Source organism: Egretta garzetta, unplaced genomic scaffold (genome assembly GCF_000687185.1).
Source record: "Egretta garzetta isolate BGI_Z169 unplaced genomic scaffold, ASM68718v1 scaffold91, whole genome shotgun sequence".
Classification (NCBI taxonomy): domain Eukaryota; kingdom Metazoa; phylum Chordata; class Aves; order Pelecaniformes; family Ardeidae; genus Egretta; species Egretta garzetta.
In genome coordinates, this window is record NW_009258661.1 from 2,298,470 (window position 1) to 2,322,068 (window position 23,599).

At 49.1% G+C, this 23,599-nt stretch overlaps 1 protein-coding gene across 1 annotated transcript in view; it reads left to right on the forward strand.

Moving 5' to 3' along the window:
- Positions 1 to 23,599, forward strand: part of CADPS (calcium dependent secretion activator) — a 194,372-nt gene that overhangs the window by 18,745 nt on the left and 152,028 nt on the right. Inside the window, exon 3 of the mRNA XM_035903800.1 lies at positions 2,404 to 2,736. Coding sequence (XP_035759693.1) covers positions 2,404 to 2,736 — 333 coding nt within the window. The remainder of the gene's footprint in view (positions 1 to 2,403; positions 2,737 to 23,599) is intronic.

Below are 23,599 nucleotides of genomic sequence, written 5' to 3' on the forward strand. Positions count from 1 at the left end.
CTGCAGATCCATGTGTGCGAGATGGGCCCAGCACACTCCGTCGGACACTCCAGGAGAGCCTCCCTCATGTCCTTTTACTTCTAATGAGTAAAGCTTCGTCAGTCAAGCAACACTTTATGCGGCAGTCCCTTCCTTCAGTGGGTATTATGGAACTGCCTTGTTAGACCCGTTTGCACTCTGCTGTGGGCAGACAGAGCCAGGACCATGCGCGACTTGGGGTCTCACCTGTAGACATGGCAGGAGAAGCCCCCGACCCAGCTCATGGGGGCCAGTTCTCTTCTGCATGTGCCGGTGTATGCACCCACGCTAGGATTTTGCTCCAGCAATTCTTGACTCCTGGCTGTCCTACTAGGCAGTCTTACAGCCGTGTGATTCACCTGGTATTTTCTAAAGAAAACAGCTCGCTCTACAGGACAAAACACCTCTTTTATCTTTTTTTTTTTTATTTTCCTATTTCACACTCTTTTTCTGCTGCCTTGTGTCTGACTGGCGCTCCCCCCGCGCTTGCCTCCTTTCTGCCAGCCCCAGCCCTCCTGTCCTCTGCTGGCTGCTGCTCCGCACCCCCGGGAGGATAAACGGGAGCTGAGGGGAGACGGGGAGTCGGGTCCCCCTGCTCACAGTGCCGTCACCCCTCGGCAGGGGTGAGGACCATGGATAACAACAGCCCCTGGTGCTGGTGGGTATGGGAGGTCATTAGCGCTGTCGCACAGGGTCAGGCCAAAGACGTCTGGAGCAGATGATTAGAGAGGGGACGTGGGAGCTGAGGATGCTGCAGCAGGGCCATTCACTGTGACCTCCCACTGTTTCCAGCAGTCAGTGTGCCGGGGACTTCCTCAGCTGTGCCGGCAGCTTGGAGTTTGATAGCTCTCATCTATTACTTACAAGCACCTGCGCACACCCAGGGTGTCATCACTCATATTTAAGCTCTGCAAGAAAACAAAATGTGTGCCAGTGGTATTTCAGTGTGGACTGAAAAGGCTGCTGGCGGCATCCTGCCAGTCTCATCTGCAGGGAGTGCTCCCCAGCACAGTGATGTTGGGGGGGAAACAGCCCAGCTCTTCCTCAGCAGCATTTCTGGTCTGATCCTAGGGCAAAACCCACTGCTACTCCCAGCAGATGCCTGTGCCATCAAGTATCTGGGAACATGGAGTGCCATGTTGCTGAGTGGTATAAAAAAAATATACCATGTCCTTAGGTCATCTTCAAGCTCTTTAATTATTGAGAGCTGACAGATACACCCTGGTGCTGGCACAGCTTCTTCCCAGCCTGCTGCATTCATCAGTTCTCAGCGTCATTAATAAAACAGCAGTTCTTGCTGGGCATCGATTGCTCTCCTGTGTTTGGGGCTTGGGAGAGGAGAGCCAACACAATATCCCCCTGTCCCTCTCTCACCCTTCAGCTCTGCGTTGCTCCCGTGGGCATCTCCTGGTCTGCAGGAGTCTGTCATATTTTGACCCTTCTGCTGCTCTTGCAGTGGGAAGAGCATCTTCATCCAACGCCTTCTCCCTCCCTCCTGCTGCCAGTGTCCTGCACCTCGCAGGCTGCTGTCTCTGCAGAACCTTCCCAGGCTGTCTCCAGCCGCGCTGAACCATCTTGTGCTACTTCAACAGAGCTGGAGCAGGAAGGGATTTGGCCTCATCCACCTGTGGCCACACCACTGGCTGTGGGCCTTTGAACGCTCCGCGTTGCCTTGGTGTTTACCCATCAGTTTGCAAAGATCAGGCCATTCATTCTTCTCCTTTCCTGGGGCACTCTTCCAGTGCTGGCTGCCCAGGTTGGAAAGACCAGATTATGGGAGAAGTGGAGACACGTATGTTAGTTAACTGAAGGTAACATTAAATTAATTAATACAATGCTATCCCTGTTGTCTTGTGGCAGCGTGGCAGTCTGTAAGGATCTCCTCTGGCGCAGTAGCTTAATGTAAGCCTGGTCCTTGCACTGGTCAGAGGTTTCCCAGGGACCTGGCTTACCAGTATAAATGCAATGCCATGCTGCTGACTTGAGTAGGGTGACTGGGCTCCCTCTTAAAGGGCAGAATTTGGCTAGGTGAGTGCAATAACTTCCTTACTAAAACATTTGATAGAGCAAAATATAATCTTGCTTTCCCAAAGGGCATTTATGTGTCTGGTGAGGTGAGACCACATCAACGCACGAAGTCCTAATTTCATCAAGATGTTCCATTATAGCAGATGCAAAGCAGAAGCTTCACCTGATTTCATTATGCTTCCCAAAGTGCAGCTGAAACCTCTGTCCATCTGGCAACACGTGGTTGTTGAGTGAGGTGTTGGAAGGTGCACTGGCAGCCAGTTAATGGGCTTCCCAGCAGGGAAACCATGTTTTGTGGTAATTAAGCAGAATTTTTTTTTTTTAACTGACACCATTTGAAGTAACCCTGTTTTGCAGGTATTCCTGAAAAGTGACCGTGTTGCTAGGATGGTGCAGAGTGGAGGGTGCTCAGCGAATGACTCCCGGGAGGTCTTCAAGAAGCACATTGAGAAGAGAGTGCGCAGCCTGCCAGAAATCGATGGTCTCAGCAAGGAGACAGTCCTGAGCTCTTGGATGGCAAAATTTGACGCTATTTACCGCGGGGAAGAGGATCCCCGCAAGCAGCAGGCGAGGATGACGGCGAGCGCTGCCTCGGAGCTCATCCTCAGCAAGGAGCAGCTCTATGAGATGTTCCAGAACATTTTGGGGATCAAGAAATTTGAGCATCAGCTTCTGTACAACGCATGTCAGGTAAGGTCTTTCTCCCAGGCTGGGTGAGAATGGAAAGGGTTTTCTTGGGCAAGGGCTTGCCAATGGGAAATACTGCTGTTATGAATTGGAAACTTTGGGTCTGACCAGGCTGGTTGTGAGAGAACTTCCACTAGGGACAGGGATTTTGGTTCATGGTGGGACTTTGGCACTGCCAGTTACGTTCTGGCTGTCCAAGTGGGACTCCTTCTCTTGCTCATGCTTGTTTTCTCTTGGTTGGTTGCTTAGGGTTTTCTGAAGATGTTTTAGAAGGTCTTCTGTATAAAAGTTTTCTTCCCTGAAATCCCACGGGATTGCTGAGATGGGAAAATTTTATTCCTCCAGCTCTGTGTTTGGATGAGTCGGTCTTTGATGGTGCCTAAGTGAGCCGTTTTGCTGTGACTTGCTTGCCTTTCCACTGTCACGTCACCACTAAATGACAGAAGTATGTTCCTGCAGCCTGCAATAACCTCATTAGTACTTGAAGCTCAGATGCCCCCGGGGTGGATGTCTTACGCAAACTCGCTTATTGAGGTTGCATGGGTTCTCCTTAAGCAGAGGGAGCCTCGGTGACCCCTGCATGCCCGTGGTGAAAGGAGGAGCGTCCCAAACCCCCGTGACCTCAGGGTGGCTCTGCTTGCACTATGAGTTCCCAGAACAGATGGAAACCTTTCCCATTCCTCTCTTTTTCTCCCCCAGTAAGAGCCAGGTCCCCAGAGGCGCGGAGCTGGGACTCCACAGTGCTGCTTGCATTTCCAGCAGCTCTTGCTGAGGGCTGTCGTTGGTGTCCAGGCTGTCAGTGACCCAGATTACGGTCCCCTGCTATTGGATATAAATATCGCAGGCGGGATAAAGGATGTCAGAGTCGCGGGGAGGGTAAGGTAATGCTGTGGAAAGTTTTTGGAGGAGGAGCAGACCTCAATCTCTTCCCCATAATTCAGGGGTTTGACGACTTACTGAAATTAATACATTTGAGACCAATTCTGTCTGTCTTCTGTCTAGACGTTTCCAATTCTTTTCAAGACATAGAAAATTATGTTTGATCTGTTTTTTTCTCCTGTAAAGAGCTTAATTATCTTGCATTTGTTCTTCTTCATCTGAGACCTTAATGGCAGGGTGGGGAGAAGATAATAAATGTCCCTGAGTAAGGCATCTTCATAGCAAAAAGGCAACAGCAAGGACTGCATCGGTCCTCATAAATTATGTTTACAAACCAGATTTCGTGCCTCCATCCTCTGTTGAAGGACTTCTTTAAAATCAAAGCCGTGATGTTTTCAGTGATGTGTTGAGAGCTGAGTCAGTTCTGCAGTGTTTTGTTTTGGGTTTTTTTTTTTGTTTTAACTTAAAACAACTCAAGCCCTGTGTCTCTCATCCTCCCTTGACCTGTGCTCAGCTAAGGAACTAGGGTGGATTTGTGTGAGCGTGTGTGTGATCCTACCCTCTTGCTTTGTGGTTCCCAGTGATGCAGAAAACAGTATTTAATCGTGGCTGCGCTGCTTTGTGGATGATCTCTGCTTGTGAGAGCCTTTCTGGCTGACACCGTGAACTCAGTGGCTGGTCCCCGCAAATTGCCCTGTTGCATCGAGCAACATGTTTTCTGCAGTAGGTCCCAGCTTTACTCTGGAAGCGAATTATTTAATTCTGGGTCTTTTCTAATACTCGGAGGCAGCAAACCTGTAATTTAAGCTTTTAGAGAAAGACATAATTTCTGTTGAAAGCGAGTATTAGCACAGGAGTTACTCTGGTTTTAATACCTGGATAGTGAGGATTAGCTATGCCGAAGGGAAAACCCTGTATACAAGGCACGGCTCAGAAAGCTGCAAGGCCAGCAGTCGTTCAGCCGCTTGGTATTTTCCTGGGGTGCCATGTGCGTGGTTATGGTGCCGGCATGGTGCGGGGAGAGCTGGCCCTGCGGGGAGTGGAGGTGGGAGCAGGTCGTGGGTGCTGCTCCTCCGTTGGGTGCTGCAGGGCAGGCAGCAGGCAGCACCAAGCGGAACTGCAGGCTTTGCTCTGGGGACCCCTTATTTCGGTGCTACCTGTGGTCAGGTCATCTGGGTGATAACGGGGATCTCCGGAGCTCTCCGGCCACCGACAGCCCTTAGGAGAGCAGCAGCAGCTGCTCTGTGCTCCCGTCTTGCCACGAAGCACCAAATTGCTGTTGACTGCTACTCCTTCCTGCAGGGTCTCCGCCATGGCTTGCAACCAGTCTGTGTGTGTGTGTGTGTGTGTGTATATATATACACACACACACACACACACTTATACCAGTACGGTATAAGTAAAACCTGTCAACCTACAAATGTTTTTGTTTGCTTAGCTTGTATGGGAAGTTCCCAGCCCAAGTCAAAGGTGCATGCCACCGGGCTAGTGTGTTTTCTGCAGCAGAGCTGTAGGGAGAGCGGAAGATGATATGCAATGAGCAGTGATTCGGTAACCTGCCCCTTTCCCCCATGAAAGCTTCCTCCTGATCTCTCATGGTGAAGCACTGGCATCAGCCCTGAAACAGGAGATTTTTCCCTTTCCCTCTTAAACTTTAGTAGCAAATTATTTCCTACTCCAAAAGCTCTTGGTGTTCACACAGGGCAGATTTCAAAGCCAAAATAGCAGCTGGGTGCCCGAGTGCTGCAGGCTGGAGATGCAAGTCAAACCCTGGGCACTGCCCTTCGTGGCTTGGAAATTCTCCCTTGGACTGTGCTGAGCCGCTCTGCACCGGCGGTATCTCCAACGTGGGAAGTCTGACACCAATTAGGGAGCCAGAGGCACCTGCCAACATTACAGCCCTAAAACCAGAGACATCTGGAGAGAGATGAGTTGCGTGTACGGCATTGCAGCAGCCTGGGTGGGCGCTGGGTGGGAGGGCACGCAGGGCAGCTGGAGGGGAGGAATGGCTCCCTGCTCTGCATGTACGTGTGGATACAGGGTGGCAGGGCTGGGACATGCTTCTGCGGGACTTCTTCCAGCCACTCATTCGTTCTCCCCCCTCCTCCACTTTGCATTTTCATAAATTTTCACTTGCCGCATCTGTCTCTCTGTTAGACAAGCCATCTTCTGTAAGCACCTCTGCTCTGCCAGCTTGTCCCGAAATCAGCAGCAAGCTCCCTCCTGGGTGGGTTTGTGAACGCCTCAGCCTGCACCTGCAGCCGTGCTTGCAGCACAGAGCACACCCATCGGGTGACCTTAAAAATGGCCATTTATTTCCGTCGCGCTGGCTTGCGTTTCGGTCAGAGTCAGCCTAAGCAGCACTCGTTTGAGTTCCCTCCCATACTGACTCCGTTGGTCTGACTCTTGTCTTGTTGGAGTTAATTGGAAGTACAACTTAAATCTTATTCGTAATAATTTGATTGAAGCTTCTGTTGGCTGTTTCATAAAAACAAAATATTTTATATATTCTGTTTGTGAATAAGCTTTAAGTAAAAGGAAAACACTGTCTGGCATTTTTCTGAATGTGCTGAAAGGGATAATATTCCCAGAAACGCCGTGTGGGCTCGACTTGCACGCATGTGGGTGATTAATGCGTTTGCTTTCCTCCCTCGGGCAGCATGCAGGCAGCTCCTGCCAGAGCCCACCACGGCCCCTGGCTCAGTAGCCCACCATGGTGCCAGCCCCAGGCTACACGCTGAGACCGAGCAAACCTCCCAAACAAATCCAGGGGCCGTAACGAGCTTCCCAGCGGTGGATTGGCGCGGTGTAAGCTACGCTTATTTCTGACCTACGCTTGTCTGCCGTGCATGGGAGGAATTTGGAAATGGAGCCTTTTTCCTGGCAGGCTGTCTGAATGCCATCACTCTTTCTGGAGCAGCAGCACGGTGCTGTTAGTGCAGTTTATCAGGCAATCACCTGTGCTTAGAAAAGCAAAGCTGATCGGCGTCTCCCGTTGCTCCCCGCTGGCTGGTCTGATGTGCTCGCCCTTGCTTTGGTGTGCGGGCTGAAACTGCCCCAGAGGCTGTGCAAGGAGGCAAGGGCTGAGGAGAGTTACCCTGGCTGTTGTCCTCCTAAAGCACGGGCACGAATGCTGCTGAGAGCCTCAAAAACTTGCTTGAACTTCTCCTGTGGTCTGGCAGAAGGTGCTTTTCTCTCTGTGGCCTCCTGTTACATCATACTCAGTAATTGCATAATGATTACATCACTGGGACTGTGTTTTCATTCACTTCTGAAATGATATTTTGTTTGTGCAGAAGGATGATTTCTAAAGGGATTTTTTTTTTTTTAATACAATATCCCCAGGTGGTATGAGATAAGTGTATTCTTAATGTGATAGCAGTGATATAGCAGGATCTGAGATAGCAAAAGGGATTGATGCGCTTGGAAAGGCTTTTAGGGCTTTTAGGAAACAAAGATGGGAAGCGGTGTTGTAGCAGAATGGTTGTAGAGATAACGGAGTTGTCAAGCACAACCTCTGACTAGAACATTTTAAAAATACAGAGAGGCTTAAGTTTTTTGCATAACGCACGCTATGTGGCTTGGTGTTTCTGCTCCACTGGAGTCAGCAAGGGAACTGAGTTCCTCCGGCTCCAGCAGTGAGCTCCTCTGCTCCACGAGAGGTGACGTGGAGGGAGAAGGGTGATGGAATCTGGGGGTTCTGGTCCAGAAGCCATTGGCAAGGCTTGGGTTTAGCTCTGCTGCTTTGTAATTAACCCACGACTGTGGACGAGTCCTACAGGAGCTGTTTTCAGTAAGCGCTGGGCAGTTCCAAACTTGGGTCTTTGCTGTAGTCGGTGTTTCCGTGGGCACAAGCCCTGTGTTTCCCACCGACCTTCGTGACGGCTGAATTGCAGCAGCATCTCTGAAAATCAGGCTGTGGTGTTCTCCCCAGCTTGTTCTTCCCCAGCTGCAGGGCAGTGATTTACTTTTCCATCTCAAGCTGTGTTTGAAAGTCATTTTTAGCTACAGTGAGAAAAGAAGAAGCTGTCACAGTGCTGTTCAGTTAATCCAGCAGCCGTAGCTGATGTCCAGACCAAATCTATGATGAGCTGCACACTTCCATCCTCCTGCTTTGGAGGAAGCGCTGAGCTCTGGGGCTGTGTCCCTGCAGGACTGTCTGAATTTGCAGGCTTCACAGTCAGACTTTCTCTTCTTCCCTGGGCCCCAAGTGTCCTGTACACTGTGGCATTCCCACCAAACGTGTGAAACACCTGCACTAAGCTTCCAATTTCATCTAATTCCCTTAGATACTAGATTTGAAAACAAATCGCTAAATATCTTCATGTCAAACCTGCTGAGCAATACGTAGTAATACAAGGTTGTGGTTTTTTAAGCATCTATTCCTGCCCATCTAGGTAAAACATGAGAGAAGTGTGCGTGGGTGGGTGGGCTGCAACGCAGACCAAGTCCCATCACTGTCTGGTGGCTGTTTCACGTCAAGGGATGAAAGCCTCTAACCAGTGCAGTTGGGATTGTTTCGTAAGTTTTGGGGGCCTGTGATTTTAGCTAGGAAACATTTCAACCCAAATTTTGCCGACCAGAGCTGGCTTAAAACTAGAATTCACTGTTTTGACATTTATTTTTGCAGCTGAATTAGGACACAGTGTCCAAAGGCTGACATTTCTCACAAAGCAGAAAGTTCCCCTGCCAAAAAAAAAAAAAAAAATAGTTTCAGAAGTGTTATCAGAAAAGATATTTAGGATTTCTGTCCTGAATCAAATGTTTGATTTTAACTCAAGTCAGTATTAGAGATGATACGCTGAGGTGGTGTCTTGCCTTCTGCCCCTCTCTCCTCTCTGCAGCTCAGGTGGTTTTCCCAAACTCCGTTTCTTCGCTTGCTGCGGTGCATTGAGCCCATTGCAGCGATGCTGTGGGGGCACTGGGAAGATGCAGCCCAAGTGAGGGCAGAAACAAGTAAGGACAGAAACTCCCGTGAGGCACTGTAACAGCCCAGACAGTGAGATGAAGGTTAAGGTGACCTCCGAATAAATGTTTGGTTTGTGCGTAGCCTCCCCAAACCAAGGATTTAATGTAGTTTGTCGTGATGAAAATTTCCCCGTCGTGCCTTGCAATGAGAATTGAGCCCAGGGTCATGGCATACAGCATGGGGTTACCTGTCTGTGCACACCTCTGCATCCCTTCAATTCAAAGATGCAGGGCTTCAGTATCAGATCACTCCCTTCTGCTCCGTGCTCATCATTTTTGAAGAACGTAAAGAAATTCCTTTTTCATCTTGAAGCTCAATGCCTATGAAATGTCCATCTGCAGTTCTGGGCGTTTAAGCACTAACGCTGGCTGTAATGACCCCTCCAAAAGGGCAGGAGGTTTGCTCCGGCCCCGGAGCCCCTGCAAACAGGCTGTCACAGGGGTGGTGGGGGTGAGCCAAGGCTGCAGGAGAGGACCAACGAGCCCCCACGGGCTCCTCTCTCCAGGGCTGGATGCCTGGATGCTGTGGACAACCAGCAGCCTTGGCCAGCGCTGCTGTCCCCCTTGCAAATCCCCAGAGCATCAGCCAGACCCCTTGGCTTTTTTTTCCCCTCTTTCACAACCCCTTTGGGTTGCTCTGCCTATTTCCAGACTGTGAGCATTATCCCCCCGCCCCAAAACAAAGCCACCACCAATAAAAGCAGGTTAAGGTGGTTTTGAGATGATCAAAAGCCTCAAAATCCATAAAGCATCATACTCTGTTTTCGGTAACTCGGTATTTATTTCCATGGAAACGGAAATGGCAGCCTGGAGCCTTCTGCAGGGTTGTAATTACTCCTGTAGCAGCCAGTAGACAGCATGCCTGTCAGGGCTCAAGCATCTCCCAAAGCCGGCAGTGATTTAGTGCCCGATGGGAAATTGAAAAAGGAAGAAGCCTTGGGAAGTGAATTAAATGTTCCCCGTCATAATAACGCGACGTAGATACACGTGGTCCTTTGGGGAGGAGGGGGAATTGCCCTTCTTCGTCAGCTCGGGTTGTGATATTTTGAAGAATGATGTTGGCATGGGAGGGTGGAGAAGCCAAGAGGGACAGTGCAATGTCAGGGATGGGGTGGGTGTGATGGCTGGCTCCTCTGGACCCTCGGCTGCGAGCTGCCCCATTTGGGTGAGGTTTCCTGATGGAGGTCACCCGGAGCGGTCCCCTGATTGTCCCTGTTGGTCCCACGTGGTGCAGAAACAGCGACCCCACATGTGATGCATCACTTAGTGTCTTTATAATTAGAAGCAGGAGAGGTGGTTGAGATAGGACATCTGTCTGCTCCAGCATCCAATGGAGGGCTGCGGGGAAGAGCTTGGCCAGTTGGAGGGGGACATGGCAGCGAGTGGGGTGGCCCTGCCAGCCCCGCAGCGTGCCATGCTGCTGCTGCCTTTTGGGGAGGAAAATGCAGCAGTCGCTCTCGGCCAGGGTGGGACCCGCTCTCCTGAGCTGTCGTGACCAAATGTCTGATTTGCACAGACACGTATAGACCTACGTGTGCGTCCATTAGCTGTGGGATCAGCTTATGTTCTGTGCTGTTATGGACTTAGAGAGCAATCTTGGCCCCTGTAATTAAATTTAAAGCAAATTAGCTCTTCTATTAAACAAAATAAATCTGATGTAGCCTAATGCTGTATTCTGTAGCTATGGCTGATCAATCGCTCCTGCAAAGAACAGGCAAATGCTGCTGAGCAGATGGTCTTGGCTGAGGCATGGTCAATTAAACTAATTAAAGATGCTTTCATTTAATCAGAGGGTGTTTTAACCCTGTTAGCTGCCAGTTGGGGATGTATGTTTTTGTGCACTAGGAACTTCCAGTTCTGGCCCTACTATGGACATCTTCTGGTTTCACAGCCCCTTTACAGAAACCAGGCTAGATTGTGCCTCCCAAGAGCAGATGTTCAGCAGAGAAATTATAACATCATGCAACCATAGCAAAGACTTGCAGAGGAGAAGTAAATCGTTTTCTTCTAACACTAACCAGAGATGCTTATTAGACTGAAAGAAGTCTTCTGCACTGCATCCTTCCCACGCTACCTCCTGCCAGCCTTCCCTCTGGGTTTCGGGGTGTGGATGCCTCTCTGCAGCCTAGCCAAATGTCACTTGTTCCACCAAACCAAGCAGTGGCTTGTTCTGGCATATTATTTAAGGGACGGGAAATGGTTTCAGCATCCAGACGGGTTCTGGAGTGGAGGAGCAGCCTCTTATTTCTGCTCTCTGCTGTCATGCAAAACATTCTGGCTGCTGGGAGCCCTTCCGCCACGGGGTTCTGGAGATGGATTTAATTCATGGTTTGCTGCAGAAGTCCACAGGGACTCCTCTGAACCGAAGCTCTGTTTTAGTTTGCTTAATGGAGCACTCAGTCGTTAATTGTCACAACTGGGCACCCTTGCCGTTTCCCGTCCCCTCCTTCCGACCTGCTGTGCTGCTCCCCTGCCCTCGCTGTAAGGGGTGACGCCACTTGCCAGTGAGGCAAATGAGACCAAGAGAGCTTGTTAGTCTAATGGAAAATTATGCAAAATTATCTCAAGAAGCAGCAGTAGAGAAGAATAATGCATCCAGACATTCCATGACCCCCTTGCTGGGCAGCACGAGGGGCTGCAGCACGCCAGGACCAGTGGTCCTCTGCATTTCCAGCAGCTTGTACAAATCAAGTTAGAAACAGTTGTGCTTCATCCAGAGGCCACGTGGGCATCTTCATGTGTCAGCCCTGATCTGTCCTGCTCCAGCAGTATCGATCCCTGCAGGTACATCAGGGCTAAAGTCAGGATGATTTTCAAGATGTTCATCCTTTGTGAAATGGTTTTTATTCATCTATTTAGTGAGGGGGTTTTGTGGTGCGATATCAGCTGAACACTCTTCGTTGTCTGTGTGGACTGATTAATTTCCGCAGTTTAAGGTTTAAATTACCATCAAGATATTTCTTCAGTTTTATTTTTGTTTCAATTGGCCCATGAATACTTTTCATCATTTTCATTCATGCTGTGAAGGAATGCATAAAAAATAACCATGGTTACCTTATAAAATATCAATGACTTGACGTTTTCAATCTACGTTAACCTCTATTTAGGGATTTCTAATTCTCTTGTTTCACTGAAAATCTACTTGTTGGCATGACTTCCCTGCTGCTTAGTTAATTTTTTATTTTTTTTTCATCAGATTGGGAGCCTCGTTTCAAATGGGTGTTTGTTAATGAAATTCCAATTCATTACCACCACTTTGCATTTTGGAAAGAGTAAGTTGAATGGTGAATTCCTGGGTCTAGGTAGGAGCAACTGGGGAAGAGTATGAAGGATTGAAGTAGCCAGTGATGTGCTGATCTGCTGATGCTGCCATTTGCGGACTAGCAGAGGTTTCTGGGAAACACTTTGGCCCTGAGATTATTAACTGGGAGAGCTGTTCTGGTGTCTGCTGCCTCTGCAAGTGCCTGGCTGCTTCCACTTCTGAGCTTCATTACAGGAACAGATGAGAGCAGAGGGGAGGGTTGGGAAGATGGACTGTTCCTAGCACAGCTGTGCAGAAGGAGATGCTGAAGGAGTGAGGAAGGTTTTGCAGGAGCTACAGAAATAGGAGACCTTCTTGAGCATCATTTAATGTGACAACACTAGGGAATTATAGCTTGAAACCATTTCAGCAGAGGGGGGATTTGGAACGGCACAAAATAGAAAACCCAGAGGTGTTCCCTTTGTATCGGCAGAGAGGAGGCTACTGATAGAAATGGGGGAGCAAGCGGAGAAGTCGTTGCTGAATTCAGGGAGACCACTTTGCACTGAAAAACCCAACGACCGCGTGGGGCACATTGCCACGGCGTGGGGTGGCCCAGCCTCAAAGCACCTGGTGGGTCTGCCCAGGGAGAAGCCAAGCCAAAGGTTGTCCATCACAGGGGGGTGGTAGCCAAAGGTGATAACGTAAAATCAGACGTTTGTTGCTGATCTCCCAAAAAGCGACCTAAAATGTGACCGAGATGGGTTGGAGGATGGATTCTGAGTTGGGCTTCCACGTGGTCTGGTTTCCGGAGGTGGGATTCAACTCTCAAAATGCCATGTTTATTTCAAGCAATCTTCTGCTGCCCTAACTCTGAATTCAGTGCCAGCCGTCATAAGTAAAAACCAGTTCCTCAGCATGTCCTGTGTTTTCTGGGGATAGGAAAACATCACTCCCCCTCTTCATCTTCCCTTCAACCGGAGATGGCAAGCAGAAGACGTGGCAAAGACATGACGCCACTGGCCTGCTTTGGAGAAAGTAGTCTTGTTTTTTCTTGGAGCAGGGTTTGTTCCCTGCAGTACGTGTTCCTGTCAGTCAGCCCGGGAGGCCCTGGGAGACAGAAGGGGTGTTATCCAGACCTCTCCCTCTTGAAGCAAACTGCGAACTGCAAAAGAACCCATATGTGATGCTTATCTTAAGGAAGGCTGGAATACTTAATAAGACATAACTGGTGCATGACCCTGCACTATGTTAATGCCTCGCTCTTCCTCTTGACTGGAAATGCAATGCAGCCGCTAGATTTTAGTTTTGCGTGGAGGTCTTTAAATCTAATTTGAATTCCACCTGAAAACCTCAGTGCTTTGCAGCACTTCAGCCCTCACTCATGTATTTTATCACTGAAATCCCGTGGCTTTCGTGAGGAACTTTCAATGCCTATCTCATGAGCAAAATAGAAAGATACCGTGGTAGTTGCATGTGGCAGGGGTTATACATGGTCGTGCTTGTGCCGGAGCTCCAGGGTTTTCATTTCCATCAGAAGCATCCCATCAGAGAACCTGGACTGGTTTTCACTCAGCTGTGCTAGCCTAATGTTACACACTACTCTCTCAGTTTTCTTTTTATCGTCTTAAATAGAGAGATCATTCTTGTGACACACGTCATCCACCAAGCGAGTATTTTGAAAGTTCTGTATTAATATTTTACTGAGTTTTCTCTAATCTTATTTCTGAAAGATGTCATTTCTCCAAGGCTGCTTCTACCCCTTTGCAACCCGTATTATGTTCAGTATTCCAGGAGAGAATTATTTTTAAAAAAGATGTGTTATTCACCAGTCCTTTCCTCCACTCTCTACATTTCATTCTTCAGACTACCAGTGTTTCCGTGTTACTTGACAAACACTTCATGCCACAGCTTGGGATGTGATAGACAGTGTCATTTTAATTCGGAAGAAACTTTGGGAGTCAGATGGATCAGGCCATAGAAAGTACTGCGTGAATATAAAATACAGCTCAGTTAATCTTCCAGTTTGCATCTAAAAAAGTACCAAAATAAAAAGAGAATAGCTATATTTCTTAAGAGAAATGAAGTGCCAAGAGTTTTCTTCAAAAGGGTATCAAAGTAGGCGCATATTTGTTCCCACCGAGCTGACTATAAATTGGGAAATGATCAACAAACTAGATTTCATGCATTTCAAAGGCTCAGTCTCAATATCCCAAAGTACAGGGAATGCAATTTACGTAAGCTGTTCCTTACCTCTATTCCAGTGTTGAGTTTTCATATTCAATAGACTGTGGTTTTTCTGGAACATCTGATTCTACTCGTGTTTTGTGAGAAATTAGAGTGCAAGTTCAATGGGGAATTGGATGCAAGACAGCTTCAAATACAGCCTCTCATGTATTTAAAAGGCAGCTATAATAGCTTAAAGTCATAAAAATCACGCTGGCCTTCATTGCGCAGGCTTTGCTGTATAATGCAGGGCGGCAGTGATTTTTCCTGGCAGGAATGATCTATGCATGTGTTTTTCATGTGTTGCAGCCTTTGGTCCAGTTCTTTTGTCTCTGAAATAGAGGACGGTAAGGAGATGGGGAGGTGATGGTACAATATTCTTTGTCATTCAGTGAGAAGTCTTTGTAGAAACGTCATTGCAATGACAGGAAAAATGATTGCATCCCCGCATTTAACAAAGAGTATGACGGTGTAACAGCCATTCCTTCCAAAGAGTATTTTGACATTAAAGGCAATATTGAGCTGAAGTTCCCCATGTAATAGGGGAAGACTTAAAAGGCAAGGGAGAGAAGTGTAAACCTCTCGAGCGGCCAGCTGGAAGTCAAACTTCAGGGGCAGGTGTGTTTTGCCATAGATGCTGTAAAGTTGGAGGCTGTTGATGTTAAACATTGCTAGCTATGGCAGGGGATTGAGCAGAATTTCCCAGCAGGGCTCTACATGAGCCCTGAGCGCTGGCGACCTGGGAGAGCGCAGTGCGGGCTGGAGGCTGAATCCTGTGATGCTCCTGGACCACGACCAGGTTCCTGCATCTTGTGGGCTCCTGGATGCTGGCAGAGCCGAGCTGCCCGCTCGTGTGCTTATGCTTGAGCCTTGAGCCTTCCTTGGGCCAGCTCAAACTATAGGCATTTCCCACAACAAAGGAGAACAAAGTGCAGATGCATAATTTTGCTGTTCTCTTCTGAGCGTGCTGCCAGTGAGGTTTGCGATGACAAAGGTGCTGGGGACGAAGCAAGCGCAGTGACAGTGACCCACAGAGAAGCGCACACGGACATTGCCCAGCGCCCTGCTGGGTTTTGGTTAAATGTACCTGTCGTTCTCACGGGTGCTGGGACGTGCCCCATGCGCATTTCTGCATCTTGACTGACCACCGCCTGTGCTTACAGCTATACTGGGAACAGCAGCGACCTCGCAGGTCTCCCATCGTCATTAGCCCACAGGAAGGGAAATTGGTCAAGACCTACACCGAGGGTATTTTGCTCCAGGTATCAATATACAAAGGTAAAAGGCAGGGCACAGAAAGCAAAATACCAGGTCACCAACAAAGCTAGGAGATCTTGGCAGGTAATACAGATTGCAGTAGGATGCTGGCAGGAGGCATCAGGCGTAAGGCTTTACTCCTTGGCTATCCCTGAGCAGAAGGAGCATCACTGAAGGGTTTCCTTGTTCCCACGTTGAGGGCCATGAGCTGTTGGCTTTTGTGGAGGGTTTTGCTAAACATAACTCGCTGTTTTTGTGACCTAGCGAAGTCCAGAGACGACAGTGAGACAGCCTTTTGGGTGGTTTAAATTATAAAATTCTAACAGTAGAGTAATTAAAGGTCTCTTACTTGTTCTCGACAGCAGCCATTTATCCTGCTGATATTTCTGCCAGTTTGCTGGCGAGCTCATGTTGTGCAACATTGGTGAAATGAGCTGTGGGCATGTGTTCGGCTGCACTTTTGCGTGCCCGCGTGTGGAGCTGAGACTGGGACTGATAAAATAGCTGCAAAACAGAGATGCAGTTTCATGGACAAATTATTGACACAGTAATGTTATTAAATCAGGTGAGGTCTGTTATGTTTGATAGGAATATAATTTGCCAAACACATTTTATTTTGCTTTAAAATCACATTAAAATCCAGTGCTCTTTATTTCTGATGCTGGGTGTAATATCAGCGACAGTGCCTCGTCACTGTGCCCGCTGTCTCCCTGTGGCTTGGTGTCTCGTTCCTTGTCTTCCCTCCCCATGCATATCCAAATTCTCAAAACTGTAAAATATCAAGCAGCCATTTTCAGTCACCTTCTAACTCGGCTCTTCCATTCACCTTTCTGCCTGTGGTTTTTTTCTTCACTTGGCCTTTTTTTCCCTAGCAGTGGATTTTGGTTGGGAACAGTTGTGCTCAGGTGGTTAAGTAGCAACTGAGGGTAAATTAGCTGAAGGAGCTGTGGCTGCTGCTGTCAAAATGATTCCAAAATAACTTTGTGGAGGAGACTGACTGTCAGATCAGACGAGAGGAGCACAGTTTGGATCTGCCTGGTGAGAACGGAGTAGAGAGGATTATACAGGTGAGATTAATAGAAGAGCAATGCACTTTAAATACTGGTTTATGTGCTATCGAAGATCCATAATAAAAATTACAGCGACCACTCATGAGTATGCAGCAGCAGTATTTGGGAAAGGATCTGTTTCCAGCTCTGCGTTTCCTATGAACATCTGCAGTATTCGTGACGAGGACCGGGTGTTTTCTTCCAGGTGGGTACAACAGCTTTCCTCTGGGAAGTCCCTGCTGACAGTGCAGTCCTTGGCAATTTGTAGAATCATAGAATGCTTTGGGTTGGAAGGGACCCCTAGAGGTCATCTAGTCCAACGTCCCTGCAGTGAGCAGGACACCACTAACTAGATCAGGTTGCTCAGAGCCCCGTCCAACCTGGTCTTAGCAAAGCGAGAGAAGAAAACTGGCCACTGGTTTTGCTAACGTTTTGGCTAACGGCTGTGTGCCGCTGTTCTCCCTGGGCAGCACCACCCGGAGCCCTGCTGCTCCACCAGCACTGCCTGGCTGGTGGCAGGCAGGGACGCTGCTCCTTTCCCGTGTATCGCTTTTGCCAGCCGCATAACTCCTGATCTTTATTACCACTTAACGTAGGCAACCGTTCAGGGTCACTGCTTGGTCAATCCATTCCGCCTTTATGTATGGTGATTGCAAAACAGCTGAGGATGTCTGGCAGCCAGTAGAAGTTTTATTTTGGTGGATGGAAATAGCCAAAGCTACATTCAAGGAGATAATTGGGATCATTAAACTTTCCTATCGTAATGCCAGTTGCAGTTCTGTCCATTGTATGGCCAAAAACATAAGCAGCATCAATGAACAACAACAACAACAAAAAAACCTATTTCTATCCCAAATATCCCAGCAGAAACACTGACATTGTAACATCAGAGCGTGGGCCCCATCTGAGCATCGTTGTTAGTGATCTCGGGAAGACCTGGTCTGCTTCAAAACAAGTGTGATTTTCTGGATGATGACAAAAGATGTTTTGTTTAGGCCGGATCAGCGGTTATCTCTGTGTAAAGTTATGTGGTGCTGAGGATTAGCAATCCGTCAGGTGAAGCACCACGTGAACCACTGCAAGTCAGTAACTCACCCTGGTGTCTGGGAGAGCTGGGGTCTCGCTGCCTCAGGCTCTGTCTCGTCTGCAGTTGGGGTAGCGTTAGATGCTCGAGATGATTTAGGGAAGGTCAGGGTGGGATGCAAGGGCAGGAGTGCCAGCACATCTGTCTCCCTAAGGCTTCACGCTGCACCAGCGTGCCACAGCAGAAGGGGATCTCGCTCCGCTGTTGCGTGAAATTACTGGATGCCAGACATCGATCAAAAGTAAATCGCTCCTGTTCAAAGACGGAGAGTTCATAAGAGACATTAATAACAAAACTCCGTCCGTGTAGAGGCTGCTGAGGGGGGATGAGGCAGGCTGCGAGCGAGGGGTGCTGGTGAACAGAGGGAAAGAAAAATGGATCAAAGTCCTGCTGGAAAAGCAGTAAACGCCCATTGATAGCATTCAGTCGGATGTGACTGGAAATCAACAGGGACAAGCTCATCAGACAGGAGCTGGCCCATGCCGACACAATCCCCGCAGAAGGGAAGAGCACTAGTTCCACAGCTAGCAGCAAGTAACAGCGAGGGCTGGGCTCAGAAAAATTCACCAAGCAAAACAGAGGCCAGTATGAAACGGGAACGTTGCTTTTCAAAAACGACATTAGCTGTCTGCTGCAGAGCTGTCTTCAGGCTGTAATGATTCTTGCCTTAAGATGGAGCAAAAGCCATCCCTCTGGTCTGATGGTATCGATCTGTGTGGAGAGCGTTTCCAACTGTTTTGGGTTGTCTTGGTGTGAAGCCCCCCCGGCTGCCTCTCCTGGGGAGGACGTGTGGACGTAGTTGAACTGGAGATGGGGCCAGTCCTGCTTTGCTGTGGCAGTTTGCCTGCTCTGTTTTCCAGCATCTGAAACAACTGTGCTACCCCTGATTTTCTCAGGATGCAAGCCTGTAACTTCCAAGATAACTTCTAGCAAACTTTAGAGGAAGATCAGCTCCTTTTTTATAGCCTTCCTCCTGTTCCCCTTCTCTTTTTTTTTTTTCTCTTTTTTTTCCCCTTCTTTTTTCTGCTTCAAAAGAGACTCTGGAGAAGACTTACAGGGAAAGCAAGTAAGGAAGCAGCATGAATGGACATAAATCATGTTAGAGCAAGAGTCAGACCTGCAGTAAGGTGACAAGAGGCCAGGGAAGGTGGTGACCAAGTTGTGAAGGGTTTTCAAAGTGCCTGTGCATGACTGATGCCCTAGGGACATCAGCTGAGGGACCTCAGGGCACTAATACAAGCCAGGAGTACAGGGTACAGCCCCAGCCTCAGTGGGCGTGCTGAGGTCTCCAGCCACGGTGCCAGGCTTTGGCATGCGTGAAGGTTCAGCTCTTGCAGGAAAGCATGAAAGAACAGCCAGGCTTTGACCTCTGTGTGCATGGAGCCATGAAGAAGGCAGGGCCAGAGGTGAAATGAGGACAGAAGGACTGAACAATGCAGGGGACAAGCATGTGTCTCCATAGAGAGAGCCAAGTGCTGAAGAAGGGATGGGGATGAGGAGGATGTTTTGGCGTCTGGTGAGTGTAAGTTGGGTACTAACCACTCTGGTGAGTTGCTGAACAGACTGGAGAGGGTTTGACTTTCAGAGCAGCTTCTGAAAAGACTGTGAGGACGATTGTTCATGAATGAGTCTGAACTCGGGGGCAGTGCTGTAGCCTCAGTGGCTACTCAGGCCTTGGCTAGATACACAGAGGATCCTCAGGAAACATTGGGGGATACCATTATCCTTCTACAGGGCAGCAGAAAAAGACCTCTTCTATATCCAGATCTGGGATCTGCACTACAAAAATGTGTCAGAAAGGTCTTGGGAGGATAAGGAAGGGGTAACAGTTCAGCTTACCTGGGGAACCGGTCCCACGTGATTTGATCTGTTTGCAAATGTATTGGAGCGATCTTCAACCGTGCGTGTACAAGTGCAGTAAAACTCTGTGGGATCAAAGCAGGCGCAGTCGGCTGCACTTTTGATACTCAGGGCTGGAAGAGCTGGGCAAAGGTAGATATTTTTCTGTTGGATAAGGTTGGGTTTGAATGGAGGGTACAGCCTTAACATAGCAATCATAGGCAGAGATTTCCTAAGGGTGTACAGGAGATTGCACGAGAAGGGGCTTGTAGTTCATTTTGGGCTCAGAGCCCATCACCCTCTCATGGCTGGGTTTTGGACACCTGCACATATCAGCGTTATTGCTGAGTACAGAATTAAAATAGCTCAGTTATTTCACTGAACTTTGCCTAGGCTGATGATTTCATTTTAGTCTGCGAGCTGTGGTGGACTCTGAAAAGAAGCCCCGCAGGCAGGTGGATTGGAGCTGTTCCCTGGTCACCTGCAGCCAAAAGCCTTTGGTACGGAAATACCTGGGTTAGGAAGCCAGGCTGGGATGCACGGAGTGCGTGGCGTGGTGCAGATGAGGTGATGGCAGATGAGGGGACACTGGTTTGCCAGATGAAGTTTGTTACAAATTCCCATCTGCTCGAAAGCAGAAGCTATAAGGTTTGTGCTGTGCAAGTAATTATTTGCTATACATTTTTAAACATGAAATCCAGTCCAAATGGCAAATATTTTTAGTGTGTGTCACTGTGCAGTCAAGAAAGCTGCCAGCAGCATAAACCTGAATAACTCTGCGTGACGATCGGGGTGGGGACAGGAGGTGATTACCTTCACTTCAGCGCCAGCCATCGCATGAGGTGTCCCCCTGTGCTGATTTTGGAGGGTGCCTGTGGAGGAGGAGTTCACCCGGAGTGGTGGCAGGCTTGTGCCAGGTGTCTGTCTGTCCTGCTGATGGTGGGGGTGAGCACGGGGAGGTGTCCTAAGGCAGGCAGGGGCTCTGCGAGCGGGACTGCGGGTGGGCATTGCCTCTGCTGCCCTGCCTCAGCGCCAGCAGTTCTCCTTGCCTGCCAGGCGAACGGGTTTAGCTGTGGAGGAAAAATAATTTAAAGAGAAGGATTTTCTGCTTTGCCCGTTTTCCCCTCCCCGCACTTAGGTACTTGTCCCCTCGCCAGCTGGTCCCCTGCTCGCACGGGCAGCATCTCGCGGAGCTGGCTGCTTTCTTGCCGACTCCATTCATTTTACCTGTGACAGAAAGCACACATCTGGCACAGCTGGGAGGTGTTCTGCCAGGTGTGAAAGTGGCTCTGGAGAAGGCGGGAGAGATCGCTGGGTTTGCTGGTTTTCTCCCAGTGGAATACGGGAGAGGCAGTCTCGCATCTCTCGGTTTTCAGCAAACGCGTCCCATGGAGCGAGCCTGCACGTGGTTTGTAACGTGGGCAGATTTGGGATGAATGAAGCATTTTTCAGGTTTTCAAGGAACTGATTGAGTTGTTTCAGCAATATTTTACCCTCCACTCTAAACAAAACCCCCCCCCCCCCCCCCCTAAAAAAAAAGTGAGAGAATGGATTTGAGATAGATCTAAGCATTTTAGAAACAGAACAGCTTAGGGGGTTTAGATTGCAGAAGGTGTAGTAAGGAAAACTGTCTGAAAATGAATTGTTTTTGAGGGGGTGGGCTCAGCCTGTAAGCCAAATGATTCAGTTATTCCCTCAGCTTTCATGCAAGGTCACAGCATGATCCTCAGTTGATTCCCTTGCATCTGCAAAGCAGCATGGGCAGGTACCAGAGCATTTCCCAGCTGTGCCAGTTCCCAGCAAGAGCTTTCTCGCTCTCCTCCACCTCCTTAACAGCATTTGAGCCATCGGTCCCTTCGGAAGCAGCTTTTTCCTGTTGTTTTTCCCTGTATCACCAGCTGGAGGGAGAAGGGGATGCAGGGGGAGCTGCTCTCCTGCATGGGTATGCAGCCAGGGCTGCAGGGTGACCCTGGGGGTGGTTGCACACACGCATTATTTTTTCCAGTGCCCTGAGCACTGGTTTCCTTCCCCTGGTTTCCATAGATCTGCCTTAACAAACTACTTTAATAGTAAGAAACGGAAGGGAAGAGTTTCAGCTGTAGGTGCCATACTTGCATGCTCCTGTGGATTTATAGCCAGTAGCATCTGATGCTACCTGCATTTGAAGTAACAGGGTGGCTCTAGCAGCGCAATTTTGACCTGGTTACAGAGCAGAATGCAAAAAAAGCTGAATCCCATGAGAATGCTTCAGGCATTGCTTTTCTCTTTAACCTCTTCATTGGTGTTTTTCCTTAATTTCTCAAAAGAATGGCAGCTGCCATCCGAGATGGGCAGGTGCCGACGCTGCGGACCTGCAGTCATGGTTGCACTCAGGCTCACAGCTGCGTATTCTGCACTCCCTTGCATGTCCTTTCTGTGTGTGAAGTGCGTTGCCCTGGGTGGAAGCTTAAAAGGAAGACTGAGGGTAGAATACAGATGAAATGGGATCAGAGAGCAGGTTATCACCTTATTTTTGCAATTCACTGCCATTCAGAAAGCACCAAGAGACCTCAACAATAGCAGAGACTATAATGCCGTGCTCTCAGAGTGTCCAATATATTCTCCCTAACTCTGTGAGCAAAAGCTTCCTGCCCTGGTAACAATTTCAAGGAAAAGAGGTATTACCTCGTTAAGAAATAAACCGCATTTCCTCAAAAAGCGAGAGATGAGAGTGCTCCTCGCAGAGGATCTGTCTGGAAGAGTTACTGTGCAGCCACAGTAAGGCCTGACCCACCACCCAGGCCGTGTCCCATCCTTAAATCCACCCTTTTGTTCATGAAACGCTGGAGGACTGTGCCATCTCCCCCAGCATCCCAGCCCTCTCCTTGCCTGCCTGCCCGGGGTGGGCTGCCCCTCGGCTTCGTGGGTGGTGGGTGCTTCTCGCTCTTCTCCAGCTGCGTTGCGTCCTGGCACGTGCCAAAGCTGAGGTGGTCCAGCTTGGGTTGGGATGAAGGTGTTGGGCAACTAGTGTTTTATTTGGCTTTAAATGCAAAGAATAATTAGTAAAGCAGTGCAAAAAATAGCTCTCTGCCCTATGGGGATGGAAAGGCTTTGCCTGGAGGCTCCATCCCTACTGAGTTCTAGGGAAAAAAAAAAGCAGTGGGTAAAGCCTGCAGGGGGTCTGGGGGAAAGTTAGCCATGCTTTCGTGAACACAGCGCGGGACCCTCAGGGCAGCACCCGGGCTCTTTTCTGCCTTGGTCCCCCCATGGGCAAGCCATTGGGGTGCGTGTCACCCGCAGCGTCTGCAAAGAGCCTCAGAGCGAGCTGTGCGGGGTGGCAGGCGGCGTTTTAAAATAGTCAACCGCAAGCCGACTCCATTCGCCATCTCGTGGTGATCGCTGTCTGGGGCTGAGGCGTGCAGGGTGGCTTGTGCCGCCTCAGGCGGGTGGTGGTGGACAGACAGACACCCTGTCCCTCCGCTCCGGCCGGAGCAGGGCTGCAGGCACACGGCTCTCCTGCACCCGCCGGGACAGCAGAGCAGCTCGAAAGCTCCACATGATAATATTCCACCTGGAGAAGGGTGTTAATGACAGGGAACATGATTGACTGCCTTTTTCTCTTGCTAGTGTATTATCTCTATTTAAATCAGCTCACATTAGCTGCAGTTATATTTAACGCTGTCTGTCTACACGGCTGAATTTTTAGATTGTTAATTTTCAATTGCAAACGGCTTAATTATGTCTGACTTTTTATAAATATTTGTAACGTGAGTTAATATTTTCTATTACGTGCGACACACATTCTGGAAAAAACCTAATTGTTCTCGCTGCCGCGCGCCGGGTCTGGCTGGAGCCCCTGAAGCCTCGGTACTCTCTTATCTAAGGGCTGTTGCCTTTTACAGCTGATGTGTCAGAAATTGAAGTCAGTGCTGTCTGTGTGTGATGGTCGGGAGAGCCATTTAGGATTCATTTGGCTCCCTGACAAGAAGAAAAGAAAATGTTTATCGTCCGCAGCGTGATAACACAGGGAAGACTCAACACTCATGCCCTGCGTGTGTGTGTTATTGCTGTGCTCCTGGAGCCCGCTCTGAAGATCGATATGAGATGGGGAGGGCAATGGCTCTTAGCCCAGGAGGAATTTTAAACTGTACCATTTTCAGGGGCTTTGAACGCCGGGACCCTGGAAGCCCGTCTCTCTTCTTGCAGAGGGATGCCCGCTGCCCGGGCAGAGCTGCCTGCGGTCCGTGCCCAGCAGATGTGGATGTTTGCCTTGGTGGGTCTCCTGCGGGGTTTGTGTAGCGAAGGGTGAAAGACTGAACATCTCGGCTTTGTATCTGCCTGGCG